The sequence below is a fragment of the Colletotrichum acutatum genome (assembly GCF_030867785.1).
Source record: "Colletotrichum acutatum strain CBS 112980 chromosome Unknown BDZ83scaffold_10, whole genome shotgun sequence".
Classification (NCBI taxonomy): Eukaryota; Fungi; Ascomycota; class Sordariomycetes; order Glomerellales; family Glomerellaceae; genus Colletotrichum; species Colletotrichum acutatum.
Genome location: NW_026849004.1, coordinates 537,686 through 557,067, shown reverse-complemented (window position 1 = coordinate 557,067; position 19,382 = coordinate 537,686). Strand labels below are relative to the sequence as shown.

The 19,382-nt window shown below is 54.0% G+C and overlaps 5 protein-coding genes across 5 annotated transcripts; 4 read left to right on the top strand and 1 right to left on the bottom strand.

Moving 5' to 3' along the window:
- Window positions 1-3,269: 3,269 nt before the first annotated feature.
- Window positions 3,270-4,879, top strand: BDZ83DRAFT_748146 (acyltransferase family-domain-containing protein; the record flags this gene model as incomplete). The annotated part of the gene is made up of 2 exons (XM_060513569.1): window positions 3,270-3,510; window positions 3,567-4,879. The coding sequence occupies 2 exons, from the start codon at window positions 3,270-3,272 to the stop codon at window positions 4,877-4,879; spliced, it is 1,554 nt and encodes a 517-aa protein (XP_060369821.1).
- Window positions 4,880-7,812: 2,933 nt separating this feature from the next.
- On the top strand, window positions 7,813-9,024 carry BDZ83DRAFT_551105 (uncharacterized protein; the record flags this gene model as incomplete). Its single annotated transcript, XM_060503492.1, has 1 exon — window positions 7,813-9,024. A coding segment is annotated over one exon (1,212 nt), but the record flags the coding sequence as incomplete, so codon positions are not given.
- A 4,348-nt stretch (window positions 9,025-13,372) lies between these two features.
- Window positions 13,373-15,404, top strand: BDZ83DRAFT_567928 (cAMP phosphodiesterase class-II; the record flags this gene model as incomplete). The annotated part of the gene is made up of 2 exons (XM_060504011.1): window positions 13,373-13,438; window positions 13,896-15,404. 2 exons carry the CDS (start codon window positions 13,373-13,375, stop codon window positions 15,402-15,404), a joined length of 1,575 nt encoding a protein of 524 aa, XP_060369819.1.
- A 375-nt stretch (window positions 15,405-15,779) lies between these two features.
- Window positions 15,780-16,756, bottom strand: BDZ83DRAFT_568152 (nitrilotriacetate monooxygenase component B; the record flags this gene model as incomplete). The annotated part of the gene is made up of 2 exons (XM_060504034.1): window positions 15,780-15,917; window positions 16,004-16,756. The coding sequence occupies 2 exons, from the start codon at window positions 16,754-16,756 to the stop codon at window positions 15,780-15,782; spliced, it is 891 nt and encodes a 296-aa protein (XP_060369818.1).
- A 2,091-nt stretch (window positions 16,757-18,847) lies between these two features.
- Window positions 18,848-19,318, top strand: BDZ83DRAFT_748142 (uncharacterized protein; the record flags this gene model as incomplete). The annotated part of the gene is made up of 2 exons (XM_060513568.1): window positions 18,848-19,073; window positions 19,128-19,318. 2 exons carry the CDS (start codon window positions 18,848-18,850, stop codon window positions 19,316-19,318), a joined length of 417 nt encoding a protein of 138 aa, XP_060369817.1.
- Between the last annotated feature and the right edge of the window lie 64 nt (window positions 19,319-19,382).

Here is a 19,382-nt window from a genome sequence, read left to right as displayed (position 1 = left end):
ACGATGCGCACATGCGCGCATGCGCAAGGCCGTCGTCTCGAGGTGGACGTAAAGTTGCGCGATTCCAGACGGGACGGTGCCAAACGAAGACTTGAGGGTTGCAAACATACCTCCAATTCCTTTTCCAGCTCCTCGAGCTTGTCCTGCAATTCAGGATCTAATTGTGCAGCCATGACGGGCGAAAACAATGCTGGTAACTATGCACAATGGAAGCGCAGGATGCAGCAGCGACAAGACAAAAAGGAAGGGGAGAGAATAGGGTCTAGAATGTAGAATGGGCCGAGACCCCCGGGGTTAAGGGGATTGTGGAGAGAGGTAGAGAGGAGAGGTGGGAGGAGGTTCCGTTCGTAGAGAGTTTAAGGAGGGACGATCGCAAGCTGTCGATGTCTCTGACTCTGTATTTGGTCGGGTCCCCTCATCCAGTCTTGTCCAAGTCTTGTCTCGTCTGTCTTGTCTTGGTGAGGGCAGCAGCAGCAATTCCGTCGCAGTGGTGCTGGCAGCATCCTTCACCCAGTCGAAGAAAAGTCTCGTGACGTAGGTTGGACCAGGACAGCAAGAAGTGCGGTCGCTTTACCAGGTTGGGCCAAGGGGATGGATGTCAGGCAAGGTTGGTCGAGTTTGTGTTAAGATTAACCTGAAGAGGCTGGCGGGCAACTGGGCTGGGCGGGCAACTGGGCTGGAGAGGAAGCCCGAGAGGAGAGCCGGCGGCGGCGACAGCTAACTTTGAAGGTACTTTCCACCACATTTCAACCCACCTTCCCACCTTTCCTTGAGACGACTCAGGGAGTCAGGGTTCCGGGCGGGAACACGGGGAATTTGGTAGTGCGGCCACGGGCGCCTACTTAACTTTACCTTACCTTTACTGCGTAGGTATTCGTACACCTCACTGAAGGCGTGAGAGTCCGGTGTGATGAATGATTATCAGTGCAGCATGTACTTCGTATTTCATCCAAGTTTAGAACGAGGAGGGGGGGATCTACCCTGAGCATCCCAAGAATGGCCAAGCAGAGCCGTCTATCATAGTCGCCGTTATTCCACAAGTGTGTGTGTGTGTCCAAATGTTCGGCATTTGGACTGGCCCGCGAAATATGAAAGAATCGTTCCAGGAGACGGGCAGCAACAAGTTCATCCTGGCGGAGCCGACAGCGGGTGTCAACTCATGAATTAGCATCGAGATCCCGGAATCACCATCCAAACAGACTTTCAGGTACCCGCAAGGCAAATCTCACACTCACTCTCACACTCGCTCTTACTCTCAGTCTCACTCTTATTTTCATTCTCACTCTCACCCTCACTCCCACAATTTCCATCTGTCACCAAACGCACAGGCTGGCAACGAGTGGATACGATGAGAGCATCGAGACCTTCATCGAACCCCAGTCTTTGAGACGAATACCTGAAATAAGAAAACGGCAAGTCTTAACAACGTCGTCATCGACGCCCAGCATCGCCCAGCATTATAACCCAGGCCTAGCACCATCGACATGGGCCCCGGGATGTGGCCGCTCAGGAAACCCCGTAAACAGGAAATCGGCCCCAGGACACTCGACGGAGGCATACCCGATCGGGAACAGAGTCCCCAACTGCCATGCCCTGCAACATTCCCAATGCTCTCATTGCTGTCCCCTGGCGCTCCCCATCAAGCATCACCCACTCACTCACCCCTCTTCGGTCTTCGCTCTGACGCTTTCAAGGCAAGTCTCCCCCCTCCCCGTTGCGTGGTGATCCTCACGTACCATTGCGGAATGGCACACACTTGTGGCACCCACCACGGTGACCATCAGCGGGCAGAAGTGGATGATCGGAAGAGAAAAGGCCAGAACATCAAGAAAAATTGAGTTATTTCTGTCGGCCTGCATCCAGGGACCACATTAGACCGTCCCGACTGTCCAAAGCTTGAGAGCTTAATCCAGTGGAATTCTCCAGCGATGCAGCGTCCGCCCGCAAATGTCTCGCTGCTAGCCTTATTGGGTTTCCTATCCCATCTGGTGGGCACGAATTTTCGTGAAAGCGCAGGTCTTTGAGTGCTGTCAACAGAATGGCTCTCCTCGCCAAAACATTGGTCAAGCCTTGACTATATGGTGAACCCTCATGAATCTCATTGCTTCGGTACTTAGATGGTTTCCTCCTTTCTTTCTGAAGGGGACTACTTGAGAGGTTCCGATGTAGAAGACATCTAGATACAAAATCTTCACGGATGTGGCTGGGAAGTGTGGCGCTGCGGCTGTGGCTGAGAGCACCACGTAAGGTAACTGAATCCTTCGACCCCAGGCTACCAAGCCTTTTAGCTTCCCATAACATCAAGCTTCAGTCACTTGCTATATATCGACGATGTTTCTATCCACAACGGATACTATGAGCTACTGTGATCTTCTGAGCTCAGTCCGACTGTCCAGCACGGTCAAGTCAGTGCGACCGGCAGCCCACTAATCACACGTTGACGATCGACCGCACCACCGTTTCAAGGCCGCTTTCGGATGCTGCGCCAGCCCAATAGACACAGTAAACTCACATCAGACGACGGGAGATTTTCCAAATCATTCGGTCCCTACCTAGCATCTTAGAACATCTTGTCGCTATCAGAGTGGGCGGGTTTAAGCATATTATAAGGTATTCACAATGAACCGAGGAAGCCAGGCGGTACTCAAAGCTTGTTTGCAATATACAAGCTCTTAGTCCCAAGTTCCAATTCTGCATCCTCTATTATCATCAACATGGATTCCACTCCGCGCATATTGGTCATGACACCTTTCAGGCAGTGCAAACTGCAAAGGTCGAATCCCGAGGCCTCGGGTCGACGAATGAGAACACCCCGTGTCTCGCGGTTAGCCGTTCTAGGGGTCGTCTGAACTCGTTTCCCTCCAGATCACCTCGAACTCTGCTGATCATGAAACGCCTCTCTGGAATTACTGCTTATGGAACTTGCTCGTTTCTCACCGGACGAGTAAAACATAGTGGGGGTTACTTCGTCTAGGAAGCCCATCACACGCTGCTGTGGCTGCGCAGCTCGGTCTCGTCCCTTTAAAGTAGTGACTTGCACCCATTGTGTGCCCTGTTCGCACTGCAATAGTTCTCGAGCACCATTTCCGTGCTCTTACACCACCTGCTTTCTTTCATTATCGTCATTGGCAGTCACATGTGCCGGACGTGATAAGTTCAGACTTCCTCGCTCGCCTCCCTAGCTTCAGCTCAGCTACCCTTCGAGTCGAGCTCGGTTTGGTTTAGCTGCATTGTCGTCTTTCCCCAGACCACCCTACGACTCCGACGATATGGACGGCCGGCACGCGTACGCTCCACTGGGAGATTTCGACTCAAGCAAAGAATACAAACCCGTGGTAGATCAGGCAGAGGATGACTCAACATTAGAGGCAGAAGGCTCGCTACTTCCCATCAACACACGGCGCCAGGATACCTGGAGAAAAGTTTCAAAAGCTGCCTCCCTCTTGGTCCCAAGTTTCCTTGGACCAAAAGAAAGCAAGGCGAAGCCACTTCGCTCTACAGCTTGGCTAGGTAAACAAGAACTATCCTCATCATCTCTACCTGCCAGGGCTAACATGTTGTCAAAGACGGTTTGCGAGGTATTGCAGCGCTTTGTGTCGTCTTCGTTCACTGCGGTCTGGTGTGGTTCTCATGGGACATCCAACTAGCATGGACACCGAACCCACCTCGGCGATGGTGGCTATACCAACTTCCTATCCTCCGGCTCGTCGTCTCAGGCCTCGCTCCCGTCTCCGTCTTCTTCGTTGTGTCGGGCTACACAATATCGCACCGCGTCCTGACGTTGGCTCGCCGGGGAGAATTCGACAAGGCAGGCTCGGCTATCGCATCTTCGGTCTTCCGCCGCCATACCCGGCTCTTCCTCCCCGCCGCCGTGGTCAGCTTCGTTGTCGCCATCATGACTTGGCTCAACTTGTTCCCCGACCAGGGGCTGCCCGGTGTGGCGTACCCGACGAGGGTTCCGCCGCACTTTGACACTCTCTGGGGCCAGCTGCGGCATTATTTGATGGCCGAGACCTTGGTCACCGATCCCATCGGCCAGCCTCATGTCCGGGCCGATTCCGACATTCCGGAACCGATATACGATCCCCACCAGTGGACGATTCCGCTCGAGTTCATCAGCTCCATGGTGGTGTTCATGTTCCTATCGGCCTTCACGAGAGTACGCAACAGGGTGAGGATGTTCTTCGCGCTTGGCCTCGCGATCTATCTCGAATGGCTATTCGTCTACTTTGGGATGTTCCTGTTCCTTAGCGGCATGTTCTTGTGCGATCTGCATCTCGAGCTCGAGGAACGGCAATGGCGGTGGTTGGCCCCGCGGCCCGAACCACAATCCTTGGATGGGGACGCGCATCGGATGTCGAAGCGAGGCAGTATACTGTCTCGTCGCATTCTCGGACGCGTCGTCGGGCTTGTATCATTTGTGATCTCGCTGTGGCTGCTCAGCATGCCCGAGGACATGGAGCAGGCAGCGCAGGCACCCGGCTACGTGACGCTCGTTTCCTGGATTCCAGCACGATACCAGGAGTGCCTTGTCATACCAGTCGGTGCAGTGCTGACGGTGCTCGTCGTCGACCATGCCGAATTCTTGCAGATTCTCTTCACGAACCGTTTCTCTCAGTACATGGGCAAGATCTCTTTCTCGCTGTACATGATTCATGGCCCACTGCTTTATTCACTAGGCTTGGTCTTAGGTCGCTGGACTGTAGGTCTTGTCGATGGCGGAGACTCTCAGGCATCCTACGTATTTGCCATCTTGTTGGCATTCCTCCTCTGGGCACCTGCGGCGATATATGTTGCAGATCTTACTACCACTTTTGTCGACGCGAAGTCGATAGAGTTCTCCAGGTGGGCATACGGGATGCTTTTGAGGGAAGAGTGATAGATCATAGACATGCAGCGTACGTAATTCGAGTAAAGCGAGCCTGATTATTAGTTTGGTCACACACAAGCACCTTCCCCAGCTCCAGTAGCAGGCTCTTCTGCCGCCTGTAATCAAGAATCGTTTGCTCTCACTGAGAGCATATCACTGGCTCGTCAAGGACCCCCATCGAGTGTAGGTGCTCTTCCCGGAAGGGACTAGTGTCAGAAACACCATGAGGCATAGGCAGGGGTTCGTTCCTTCCTCGCAACTTCGCAACGGCGTCCAGAATGCACGGACCCAGACAGGGCTGCGGGGCCCTCTCATTCGTCGCCGACCTTTTTCGACCAACGTTCTCGACGCTTATTTATCCGCCGTCAATCAAGTTTTTCTTTCTACCATTCAACCTCACCTTATAGCATTTCCATCATCTGCTTGCCATCCTACTTCGGCTGGCATCTCCGCGTGAAGCTTCCAGTCGAGGATGGCATTAGGATAGATGCGCCAGTGCAGGCAGCAATCGGCTTCAAGCTGGTGGTGTCACGCTCATTTGCGAGCATGGGATCGCAGTTACACCTGCCTCGAAACGTGAGGCGGTAAACATCGTCTCCCTTCAGGCACTCAGGTGTTCTTTCATCCCCTTGGCGCCTCCTTTACCGGACGGCATGGTATGACGGATGGTCAGGCGAAAGACGCCTTTGATCATCGTTTACCGCCCGCCGTTGAGGGTCATCGAGCTCGCACGACCACGGGTTCACTCCCCGGCGCGGCTACGGCCGAAACGACGCGACAAAAGACGGGCCTTGCGAGGTTTACAACCCGTGGTCTCGACTCCTCGAGATGCCATACGGGACTCACGGGACTCGGAATCCTACCTTAGACTATCAGAAGTCGACGGCACACTCCCAGTCTCGCTGCGCCTAGCTAACCCAGACAGGCAAACCTGAGGTGATTCAGCTCATCATTCGTCGAACCTAGTCAAGTGGTATGTCTAACATTTACCTCATTTCCACCCTCAACCCATTAAATGATGAGAAAAGCATTTATTCACAGACCTGTTCGGAATTTACTGTCGAGAAACGAGCATTTTACTCCTGATATCAAATCATTACCCAAACATGTCTTCAGCATCTTGATCATGCTTCAGTCGCTGACGAAAACTTAGACAGGAACATCTATGCAGAGCACCAGGCTGGATTGGCCCAACTCGAACCCAAGAAGGCCATTGTTGAAGAACAAGAGGAGCCCGTCTCTTGTCCTCTCTCGGATAGGCCTCTTGTCTACTTCCACCGACGTCTTGTTCCAGCACTTTTTCTTCTCTTCGCACTTTGTCCGTACCAATTAAGTATCTATAATAGCAATATCAACCTTTGTCAGCCAGACAATCTTCAAACACATCAAACAATGTCGCCTCCCAGCGTCCCCGTTGTCCATCACCGAGTCTCTTTATGCACGTCCTTCTTCATTGACCTCGAGGCTGCTCTGCCACTGTGGAAGGGATGACTACCACACTTATGCCTATATATCGTGTTGTGCGCCCACCCTTCCCAGCATCCTTACTCTCCCCGACTTCGGACTATCTAGACATTCGATTCGTTTTCACTCTTGCGCCGTATATACTCACCTTTAACTACAGACAAGTTCGACTACGGTTTGTTCAAGTACAGACTTTTCAACTACACGAACCACTTTGATCTCATTTAATCTTCGAAGAGAACAGCAGCAAAGTAAAGCAGAAAGGGACGAACAGCACCACAGCCTTCTATTCATAAATTTGCAACAACTCAGGAAACATCATGGCCATGATACTGTCCACCCCGGTGATGGACAAGTTCAGCCCAGACCAGCTCCCGGGAACCCTTTTCAGCTACGGCAACGACTCCTACGGAGATGCAGATTCCTTTTTCAACTTTGACGACGCTTGCGCCGAAGGGCCGGTCCCTGAAGTCGAGGAGGAGAAGACTGCGCAAAACCCAGAGACCGCCATCGAGGAGGCCTTAATATCACAGCTCTCCGAGAGCCAAATCTCGGATGGCTCGCTCTTTGGAGGTAATGATACCTCCAACGATGGTCTCCAACTCAAGTACGAGCAAGAAGAGGCCAAGTCTGCGCAGGTCGCAACGATAAACCCCAATGTTCTTTCCATCACACTTCCAGGAACACCACCGCCACTCAAGCAGGAGCAGCGCCAACTAACACCTCCCACCATAGACGCCACAGCTCTTGTGCTACCGAGCATAGAGCCGATAGAGCTGAAGCAAGAACTCAAGCCAGAATACCAGCAGGATTTCCAGCAAGACTTCAAGCACGAACCGACACCCTTCGCCGACGACCAAAAGCTCCAGGCACTCTTCGAGGAACTCGAAGGCCCCATCACCGAAGCCCTCCAACTCCCCACCGCGGCCCCGACTCCGGCCCTAGGAGCAGCACCCTGCATCGGCACATCGTGGCCCTCTCCGCCGCCGAGTGTTCTCTGGCCCTGTTTCGACGGCCTCGAGTCCAGTGGTGACACGACATGGGACTTGAACAACAACCCAGCTGCGGGGCTTGGCGGTGGTGGTGGTGGTGGTGAAGATCTCTTTGACTCCCCTCCTCCCCGCGACATGTTTGCCTACCAACGACCGTGCGGTGACCACCCGTCTTCTGTACTCGGAGACGCCCGAGAAGTCTTTGACCTCGATACCTTTGATTTCGACGACTCCAAGAGGGAAACGACGTATGACGGCCTCGAATCCTACAGCCCTGCCACCGTCAGGCAAGAAGCCTCCAACTTTCACGGCTTCGACTTCGGCAACGTCAAACAGGAGCCCGCCTCCTCGACGACTTTCTTTCACCCTTCGCCAAAGACCGCTACCGACGTCTTTACCGCCCCTCCACCGCCGCAACCTCAACACCATTTGACTCCAAAGCCCGAGTTTGGTCCCTTGGTCCCTGATTTGGCACATGTTTCGTCGGGTCAGGTCCCTTTCAACTATGACGACGATTCGGTAAACTTCCTTTATTCCCTTCCACTGTTCACCCCTCTGACCACTCCACAGTCCATCCCGCGCAGTGTGCCTGCTACCACTCCCACTCCCGCCGCCGTCGCAACGGCGAGACTGGTGCACCCCAAGCCCAGATCACCCCCCTTTCCTGCCGATTTCATCCACCGTCGCAGCCTGTCAACCGCACCGACAGACGCGATTCCCTACAGCATCCTCAACAGACAAGGCCTCTTTGAAGCCGGCACTCCTAATCCCCAATCGTACCTGACTCCAGCTCACACTGCATCCAGAGACCTCACAACCCCCGTCGTAAATGGAAAGATCCTCAAGCGTATCCCCAAGCCCGCCAAGGCCAAGGACGTGGACGCCTCAGACTGGTATGACTCCCTCCCCGAGGCACCTACGCCCTGGGGCGGCCACGACCATACAAAGCCCATGTTTCAGTACAACAAAGAGGGCGAGCTGCTACCGAATCTGCGCTTCACCCGTGAGCAGATCCTGTACTATATCAGGGAGCGGAAGCAGCGAGGTCTTCCCCTCACCCTCTGGATCCAAAATGTTCCCCATGGCTGTAAGACGCGCGTGGGCGATGACAGACTACGCGCGTGCCGCTGGTCAGGCTGCCCAGCCTACAAGGGCACCATCCTGAAGGGCTTCTGGCGCGTCTGCTTCGACGAGCGGCCCAAAACCTCGGGGAAGCAGCACGATCCGTACCACAACGCGGGCTACATGCACTTGTGGTGTATGGATCGCTGCTTCGATCTCCTCGAGGTTGCCCAAGCATTCGACCTGAAGCCCGATGCCCGCTACTTTGAAAAGGAAGAGCGCAACCCCATGGCCATGACCCGTGATCACGACGAGCTGGTGATGGAGTTTGAAGAGTGGCGCATGTCCCAGCAGGCCGCCTACGAAGAATGGCAAAGGTCGGCAGAGACGAACAAGATGATGGGTCTCCCCATTCAGAACCGCCAGGTCGGCCGGGAAGCCAAGCTATGGTACGTGCTGACGACCAAGCACCTGGCGCTGGAGACCCCGGTGCGGAGCAACATGCGGAAGAAGAGGAACGGCATTTCCATTGACAAGCACAAGGGCGACCTCGATTGGTACGTGGAGAGAGTCAACGAGAAAAATGTGTCCAAAAAGGGGCACTCCATCGTCGAGGAGCTTGACAGCGACGACGAAGAAGGTGGCCAAAAAACTCCCGCAACCAGGGCGGCCCGTCCGAGTATCATCGATAAGAGAAAGCGCCAAGATTACAAGTATGATGACAATGACAGCGCCTCTCAGCCCCAGACAGCCGTTACTTGGAACAAACGTGTGAAACAGTCGTGCTATTCACCCGTTGAAAGACGTTGATCATTGATGCCTTTGTCGACCTTACTCTGAGGTGAAGAACCATGTGCCCCCCCCCCCCCTCTCCCCAAAAAAAACCTTTGTAAGTCGTAGCTACATTGGAATGTTTGTTTTCTGGACCGGAGCAAGGGGTTTTGTTCACACGACTGCGATTAGCGTAAGAGCACAGGATTGATACCCCATATTAGATATAGATGCACCCAAGAAGGCGGGGAGGAGAAGAGGATAAGAAGCCTGGTCTGAGGCCTTAACGAATCAGCGATACAGACCAACCTAGTATCAACATGATTAATAACAGATCTCTAACCCAAGACTTGAGTGCATTTCTCGAGTGACGAGCGTGAAACCTGACTCACAATCCAGGCTGTTGCCAAGGGTCCTGGAGCTTGGGCCGGCGCGGCCGCCATGCGACGGTTCCAAACGGTCGGGCGGCAGGCTGCGGCCGAGAGCACGCGCCCGCGCTAACGGGCCTCAAATCGACCCCAGAAAGATGGGAAAGTTCGGACAAGTGCTGTTCACAGGTGCCAGGAAGCGGGCGCCAAAAGGGCCGGATGAGGTTTTGGCTCAATAGCCATGGCTTGGGGCACTTTAGCTGCGGAGCCCTCAACATAACAGAGTTTCGATTAAGAGAAGCGGAATGGAGGGGCCGCAGAATGAACTGGGGATAACCGGAAGCGGTGACATGGTGTGGATGGCCATTTTGCTTGGAGGATGGAGACTTGGGCAACGAATTGGCAACGCCGTAGCTCGTACAAAGTATCCCGGTATCCTCAGACGAGCAGAAGCTGAACAGACTCGAGGATGACAGACGAAGAAAGGGCAGGTCGGCCAAGGTGAAAGCGGGCCGCGGTGTTGGTGCGAATGAATCGTAGCTCTCGCGGCCCCGCGGGTAGAAAACGTTGGCGTGCGAAAGCACGGCGAGGCCGAGAGGAATAGGGGCGCTAGTCCTGAACGGAGATGCTACGATGCAGGAGGGCGCCGTGCAAGTAAGATGGTATAGAGTAGTCTCGTTCTGATCGAGCCGCTGGATCGATTCCTATTGCACAGCCTATGGATCTCGTGCTCCTCTAGATGTAAGGCAGGGCTAGGTGGGAACGAGGAGGGCAAAACGATGCGCGCGCGTTGGCGGGGGCGGGAAGGCGTAGCAGAGCCTGGCGGCTGAAAGTTGTCTATCCGTGTGGTGTGTAAGGTATGTCAGTCAATGTTGAGGATGGGACAATGCGAGGGTGTTGAGCTCATGTGAAAGTACAAATAGAGAGGCGAGTTATCTAGCAGTCGCCGTCATGGCTGGTAAGAATAGTCTGCACATCCTTGCGAAAAAAAAGGAAGCCAGTCGGCTTGGAGTATTGTTCTCGACGAATTCGACGTGGTGGTTTTGACTCAGACATTGACCAAAGTAAATCTTAACTGACTTATTACCTTGTTTCCCCCTCTTCTTCCATCGTTCCATTTTTGTTCTTTGGCTTTGACAGTTTGCGACAAAAGGCAAAAACCAGTGACGATTCATCGCATTAGGATCCCAGATACGTGCTACGGGTAGCACGGCGGTGATTGCCGTCGGGAAGAGGGTTCAGAGTGCCTGATTCGCTTCATCCCATTATCGAGCTTCAAGGGGCAACTTGGGATTGTCTTGGTGCGGTGTCGAAGCCCGCTCATCCCCGCGAGCCGTCGGCGATCGGACATCAGACGGCACAGAGCTGGAACACTGGGCTGAAGCTTAGCCCTGAAGGGAGGGCATCGGGTGATCTTCGACAGCGTCTTGGATGGGACCTGACCTCGCCGACATTCGACAAGCACGAAAGCCGAAACAGGATTTGATTTGGCAGTATTGGCCGAAGAGGGCGTCGTCGACACGAAAATAGCCTAGGGAGCACATTGGCTGCAATTGAGTTTGTGGAGACGAGAAGCTCCAAGACTGAAAGAGGCAGATGTGCAGCCGAAGAGCAAGATTGAATTTGGAAGAACAACGAGCGAGAATTGATGCGACGACACCAGAAAAGACTACGACACGTCGACACCACGTTGCCCAGAGTTGAGAGTTTGCGAGGAAGGTGCTTGTCACGTTGCGCAACGAGTTGCACCTGTTGTTAAGATTGGAAGGCACCTCACGGACTGGGGAGACCATCAAAGGAACGAACCTACCTGCCTTACAAGTTACGGCACCTTAAGCTATTGGCTTCAGGCAATTACGCCCTGGAGGATCAGAACTGGAAGGTCCCGCCCATTTACAGATACCAGACATTGGCCCGATATCCGATCCAACATCGTTCGGGAAGTCACAGCCAGGAGGTCCGTCATTGTGCTTTCCTCTTTCTGTCTGTTAATTCCATGCTTGGAGAGGGTTTGGATACCTTGAGGGAGAGAAAACAGACAACAAACAGCAAGAGCAGCACGATTGGAGTGCACGAGCCAAGTGAGCACCTGCCTTCCCCAGCCTATCGGACCTAAAGCTGCAGGTGCGAGCAGCGGCACACGAGGGTTGTTGCCGTATCAGAGTTCCGTTGCTTCCCAGTGAGCAGGAGCGGCTCACCAGGTTGACTTGCAGTAGGCAGGAGGCAGGAGGCAGGAGCAGAAAGTAAGAGCTGCTGCTCTTCTCTGCTCTGTCATCACGTCTCAGGATCGGTACCTGCAAGTACTCTTTATTGAAGAGGTGGTTGTGGTATCTTTTCCCGCGCATTCCGACAACAGAGAGAAAAGTTGCTGTCGCAAACATTTGGTGGCTACTTTACGCTTCATCCACGCTTTTTTTTACCTTAATGTAGCAGGGCACCTCCAAAAGTCATCCCTCCATCCATCCATCCCCAAATCCCTCCACCTGGGCATCCATCCCACCACCCAACACAGCAACCCCCTTGACTCCCCTTGAGTCCCTGGCCCATCCACGTTCCTCATTGTCACTGCACGTCGCATAATACCCTACCTTACTGCGTACTGCACAGCAGCTGCACCTGACCGAGGTCGCTTACGCTCACTCTCTCACACATTGCATCGCACTCGCAGCTGCAAGTCAACTGCACCGCGCACCCGCGTTGTCTTGCCCTTCTGTCGTCACGTCAAAGCGACTTGGTCTGGACTCTCTTCGTCTCCCATCTAATTCGATCCTACACAATCCCAGAGCAACAAAGCCATTCAAAAAAAAAAAAAAACCCCCTGGCCATCGGACTTAAACACCACTCGACCGCTGCCATCCGCGCCGATTTCACACGCTCGTACCGCGCCCGCCAAAGAGTCGCAAAGACAAGATCCGACCTGCTGCTCCGCTTCAGCTCCAGCTCCAGCTCCAGCTCCCAGAAGCTCTCCACTCTCCAATTAATACCGTACAGAAGCACCGCCGGCTGGGGCACCACTCAAACCCACCTATCCCGGAAGCCACGACGTCGGCCTTCGGAGAAGCCGTCCATCTCATCTCGAGATCCATCCGCGTCCCTTTTTTTCCTTTTTTCCTTTTGGCCTTTTCTCTTTCCCTCTCTGGCTTGGCTGTGGGGAAAAGACCGTCAAAAAGGGATCCTTGAAAGAGAGAAGATCCAGAAACCGCAAAGGGGGTGGTGGGCGCAAACATCAGACCTGACGAAAGCCCCAGCCCTGTTTCGTTCCGACCTCCCTCCATCAAGATCGCAAAACTGTGTCTTTCTCCCGTCCATCGTCTATCTCTCAACCTTCTTACATACTTCGTCTCCCGGCAACCTTACGCCCGTCATTGCGTCTCCACGCACATCAGCATCCAATCTGCCAAGCCTGCCGAGTACCTACTTTCCTCTCATTGCCAACCTACCTTGTCTGCGAAGACGCCGAACCAACCACTCACCGACGACACCCTCACCCTGCGCTTACCGACGATCTCACTCATATTACAGATTCCAGATCTGTCAGCCCCTGCAAACCAACCATCAAATCCCACCGGAGCGCGCGTCTCTGTACACTACGACTGATTGCATCTTCCCCACCAGCCCAGAACGAAGACCGTCGCTGCGTCGCATGCCAATTCTCATCTGCCGTGCCGTTCCGTCTTGTCTGCTACAGTCCCCATTACCTCATCGTGGCATTGGCAGCCCGTCTAGGCAGGGTGGTGGCTTTGTAGAGGCGGCATTGGCTGCGCTCTCGGCATTGGGAGGAATTCTAATTCTATCAACCCTCTTCGCAACTTATTCTTTCGTTTCGCATCAACAGCTAGCCAGCCATGGAAGACACAAATGGGGAGAAGTCGGAGAATTCCCGTCGGCCGGCCTTGCAGGTCATTGTCCTGGTACGTTGCACTCTCACATCTCACGTCTTTTGATGCGCCTCACTGCCGACTTTCGACGTCGCAGATCGGGCGCGTTTTCTTTCACATCCCCGAGGCTTGTTGGGCCCCGACGTGTCGAGTGTGTTTCTCCTGAAGGGAGGAAATGTCCCCCCACGAGATCATCCCGACCCGGCCGCCCGGCGCATATCCTCTTGTCGTTCATGCAGTCGACTTTATCGGGGTGCGCCAACCGTACCGAATGGGAAATCCATGCTGCAAGCGCCTCAACCCCTGGAACCTTTGCAAGTGCAGCAGCCTTGGGCGAGGGAGAGTCGGCAGTTCTTCTTCAACACTTTGCGCATGCGACTGAGATAGACGCATCTTTCAATGCGACGAGAATGACCTATCGCTTCTTGGCCAGGATCCCTTCAAAGAGTGGCCCCATCATGTCCACACCTCCACTAATCCAAATTTCTAGGGTGCTGGCGGCGGTCCCCAGGAATCCAATACTACCGCTCTTCTGGTCCGCTCAGTCGCCTCGGGGTGGACAAAAGGCTCCATCATCGCCGTAGATGCCGGCGTTCATCTTTCGGCGATTACACGCATTCTTGAAGATACGGCACCTCCAGGCCTCGGCACCCAGCTTCCGCTCCCCCACACCCTTGCCTCCGGGCCATTTGCAGGCCTGCAGCTTACACCAAACAGTCAGTTGGAGGTCGCAACAGGCGCAGTGTATCCATCATCCATCGCCTCATTCATCACTCGTACTCTCATCGACACGTATGTGATTACTCATCCTCATCTCGATCACATCTCCGGCTTCGTCGTGAACACAGCAGGTCTTACTAGGCCCAAGCGCCTTGCTGCATTGCCCTCAACGGTTAACGCTCTCAAAACCCACATATTCAACAATGTCATCTGGCCCAACTTGTCTGACGAAAGCAACGGTGCGGGCTTAGTCACGTATACTCGGCTGGTTGAAGGAGGGTCGCCAGCCATTGGCGATGGCGAGTCTAAAGGATATCTAGAGGTTGCGGATCGCCTCGCTATCAAGGCGTATTCTGTTTCACACGGTCACTGCATTGAGCGACACCCACATCGCGGCTCAACCTCGTCTACTGCAACACCCCTGCGATACCCCTCTGTCGATGCCGCATCCATGGCATCGCCGCGCATACTGCCATACGGCCTGGCCTCAAGCACTGCGCCTATCCCTCGTGCACCATCGGTTGCGCCGGAGCCGCAAGCCAGTGTATGCGTTTATGAGTCTTCTGCTTACTTTATCCTCGACATGGCTACTAACCTAGAGATACTCATCTTTGGAGACGTCGAGCCGGATTCCATCTCACTCTCCCCTCGTAATTTGACGATTTGGGAAGAAGCCGCTCCAAAAATTGTAGCTGGCCAACTTGCTGCCATTTTCATCGAATGCTCCTACGACGACTCGCACTCTGATGATCGCTTATTTGGCCATCTAAAACCCCGTTATGTGATGGAAGAGATGCACGCATTGGCTCAGACTGTTGAGGAGGCGCGAGGAGATGTCCATGCCTCCCGGAAGCGGAAGCGTATAGCAGAACCCGACACGATACCACGACGAAGGACAGGAGGCGCCTTTTCGCGCCTTGCTGGCGGCGATGAGTCCCCAATCAGCCCCAAATCAGTGGCCAAGCGTGCTGTGTCTGCAGACATTGGCCACGTACCACCACTGCCGCCTGCTGCTACATCGGTAGAGAGCCCGCATCTGACAACTCCTACACAGGAATTGTCTCTGCGTGAGGCTGAAGGATGGAGCGAGACGGAGGACGGGCACTCCAAGGGCCCACCTCTCAAGGGCATCAAAATAGTCATTATCCACGTCAAGGACCGCCCGGATGGAAGGAACCAAGGAAAATTAATTCTGCAAGAACTCGAGGCTTACGAAGCCGATGCCCAGCTGGGCTGCGAGTTTATTGTCTCCCACGCGGGGCAGAGTCTCTACCTTTGAAATGCTTTGGGTGGCGTTTGGTCGCAGGGTGTTCTAGCTGCCGATTCCATGAAGATACGATTTGCATGAAGTTCTCACGATGAGGATGAGTGCGATGGGGTTTTATCTTGGAGTTTTCAAGGGGGAGACAAGAGGAGGGAAGGAGATATATATACCATGTATTTACGCGCACCATTTGTCGCATTCTATATATCCATTGGCGGCCGTGATGATGATGATGGGCCGCCGCGTCTTGTTTGAATGCCACCTAATTTCTATATATTATATCTCGGGGGCGTATGGGCATCTTATTGTTGAGGATTCCCTCCAATACCACCTTGACCTGAAAAAATGACTATGCGTCTTGGTTCTTGAAGGAAAATCCACTATGAGTCTCTATTGCTTGCTCTTCTTGAGCTTCTCGTAGCCTTCCTCGCCACCAATGTTGCTATCCCAGTCGGCTCTCGGAATCTCCAAGACCTCGGTGGTGCGGCCATAGGTGATGCCGCCTAATCTGCTGACAGGGCGAAGTACCTAGAGATTATCAAGTTAGATTCCAGTTTTCCCACGTAACCCATGAGAGCTAGGGAACACGGATTTAAAAATGAGAAAGGACTTACAGTAGGATCGACAATGTTCTTCTGCTCATTGATAGCATCCTCCCTCACCCAAAAGTTGACACCCTCAATAAATGCAGTAACGCCGCTCTTCTTCCCCGGTGTAGCGCGCGAATCCCACTCTTTCACAAAGTCGAGCTTCCCCTCGACGCTGAAGACGGCCTCCTTTACGCGCGCGGCCTGTACGTGCTTGCAGTCGTACACGGGCGTCAACCCGCTTACGTCCCATTCCGACTTGCCGTACGGCGCATTGACGGAGGTTGAGTTTGCCGCCTCGAGGAAGCCCTCGGAGATGATGTTGATGACGCACTCTTTACTCTCGAGCAGACATTTGAGCGAATCTTTGGGTTTCTCGATGGAGGCGGCGAAGCCGACGACGAACATGGGGGGGTCGTGGTTCACCATGTTGAAGTAGCTAAAGGGCGCAAGGTTCGTCACGGTGCCGTCTGCGGAACGGGTGGAGAGGAAGGCAATGGGGCGAGGGGTGATGGCGGAGATGAGGAGTTTGTAGTTGAAGCCTGCTGGGCGGCCTTCTGCGTGGGGATCGATTGCTACATGTGGTGTTGAGAGGCCAGGTTGGCCTAGGGGGTTTGCGCCGGAGCCGAAGGACCAGTCGGGGGAGATTGTTTTTGTAAAGGTGATGGAGGCTTCGGTGTTGAAGGGTGGGCGGGTGGATTCTACGGATTTGAAGTCTGGGTGGGGGTTGTGGGTTGCGCTGGTGCCGCCGGCGAATTTGGAGTTGTTTTGGGATGTCATTGTGAGGGTTCGCGGTGTTGGTGTTTGAAGATGGAGAGGACGGATGAGGTTGGTGGTGATGTTTGGTCTGGTGAGGTTACGGAGTGCGGTGCGCGATGACATTGTGGGATGCGGAAGTTGAAGTGGTTTTTATATCGTCGGGATTACGGAACGGGAGTGGAGGAGGAGGAGGGGCAAGCCAGAATTGCGATTGCGGGATGCGGGAATCCACTTTTCACTTTCTTGACGGGGGGGATAATGATATGAACGTGGAAGCTTTGCGTTTGTCCCGTCTCCCCTTTCTTTCTGGTCTACGGAGTGCTTTACTCGCTCAAACTTGCGGCATGTTGCTTACGGATGCTTGCTTTGCTAGCTTACCTGACCTAGCCGTAAGGCACCCGATACCTACCCTGAGCCGGACCCCCCTTCTCGGATGGTGGAGTAGATGCCGAGGGGGAGAGGGAATGGGTAGTGGGGTGACGTGGAGGTTCACACCAAAATTGCACCTTGTCGAGGTGTCGCCAACGAGGGGCATTTGGAGGGGTAACGTGCAGGGATCGGTGTGTGGTCCTTGTCCCTAATGATGCAATTGACTTGGTGGTTGGGGTCGCTTGATGCATTACCCGGTGGTGATTTTGACTGGTTGGTACGAAGGTATTTGGAAATATATCTACACCTAGTATCTTTGTTACTTGGCTCCTTACCAAAGACGCCAGTAGAGTAAGAGGCACACATGGCGATTGACAAATTGGCGATTGGTAATTAGTTATCGTTCCGTCCGCTGGCCCGGAAGAGATTCGGGGGATGGAAATCGGAACTCGGAAGGGTCTTGGGTGGTCGCATGTGGAGAGAGAAGAGAGGCGTGTCTTGGAGCGTGTGGAGGAGGTTCAATTGCCTGGCTGATAAGATAGAGTTATCAAGATAAGCTTCTTTGTCAGCTGTCAGGCACACTCAGGTGCATAAGGTACACTTCCTTTTTCACGAGGAACATTTCCAACGGAATACCTACATACTTTCCAGGAAGGGCAGATACGAAAAGCCAGACAGGATTGTATATATACTTAGACAAGCCAGACATGGTGCGATGTCTCGAGGCCAGAGAATGTATAAACACCACAGTCTCTCTCTTGTGTTTTTGGTTGACTGGCAAATCATCAACTTTGACCTTGAAGAAATTCAAAGCACCTGATTCTGAGTTTGGATCAAGGCTGTTTGGCCGTGTACTTGTCTCTCCTTCTTATCTCGGGAGCGCACAGGCTGTAAATGCAGCCCTGGGCTTCATATGTTGTTGAGGGCTGGCTGTAGCGCGTGTGCGCATCTGCTCAGAGATGAAGGTGTCTCAACGGCTGAGCGCGGGGGTAACTGGTGTTATGTAGCACGGGAGATGCCAAGCGATGGGATGCGAGACATTCTCCTCGAGACATGGACTCGATGCGTTTGGTAAAAGCCCATGGGTATGCAGACCCGTGCATGGGTTTCCATTGAGATTCGCGTTGAGAGGCGAGAAAGTAAAGACAACGGATTCCTTGCTGGGCGAGATTGGTGTTAGGTATCGCTGATCAACCACCAGGAGAAGCTCCGTGGGGGGATGGAAAGCCACCTCAGCACACTCAAATGCTCAGGTATTCTGATCCCCTTCACTTTCTCGCCGTACTCTTCCACAAGGTCCCTGATGTGTACGGAGGTACCTACTGCCTCCCCCGCCATTCCCATCAACACGGCGCGTGGCATGGCGGCCTTCCTCCGCAGCGGGCATTGGCTCTGTTTCGCATGCAAGGACGCACCGCGGCGGTTGATGGAATGCCTCCGAGGTGTTTGGCCACGCCTTTGCAGGAATGGAACGCTACTTTCTCCCACGTCTACTCTGATTTGCGTGGGGAGTAGGTATGTGCGACCTCAACAATCCGAGCGTGCGTGCAGATGTATGTACCTTGGTCAAAACGAGAGATATATAAGGTATCTGTCGACAGGACGCCCTCGTTCAACCTCCAAAGCCAAAAAGCTAAGAAAAGAACCTGTTGAACTCGAGAGAGCCATCCCTTAAGGGAAAGAGAAAAAGCACACCTTGAAATCAACTGTCAACCACAAAAAAAATCAAAAAATCGTCACATCATGAGCGCAATCCGCTCCTCGTCATCAGCCCTCCTCCTCCTCGGAGGCGTCGCGACCCTCCCCGGCGCCGCTACAGTCCGAAGCCAGTTCCCGCAACGGAGCAGCACCACCCTCTCCACCACGGCGGCAGAGCAGGCCGAGCTGGGGTACATGCAGCAACCACTCGGCCCCGCCAGCAGCCGAACGACGGCCCACACGGCCGGGAACGCGAAGCGTAGCGGTGGTGGTGCTTCAGGTCTTGGATGGCAAGCTACACAAGCGTTATGACTGCCCCGGACAGCGGCGCAGGTTGTTACAATGTCTAAGACGACGATTCAAGCAGCATCAGCATCCTCGAAGCTGAGAGAAGGTGGTGCGGCGACAGCGGCGGGGTTCCGGTATAAGTCTGCGGAGGAGGCTGTGGCTGTTGTTCTTGGACGGAATCAGCAGTATCAGAAGGACTCGTCCTCGCGGCCTGTGAGGAGAGATTGAAAAGTGGTTAACTGGAAGGCTTGGGTTCATCAAAATTGCTGGTCACGGTCAGGGGTGAAGGAAA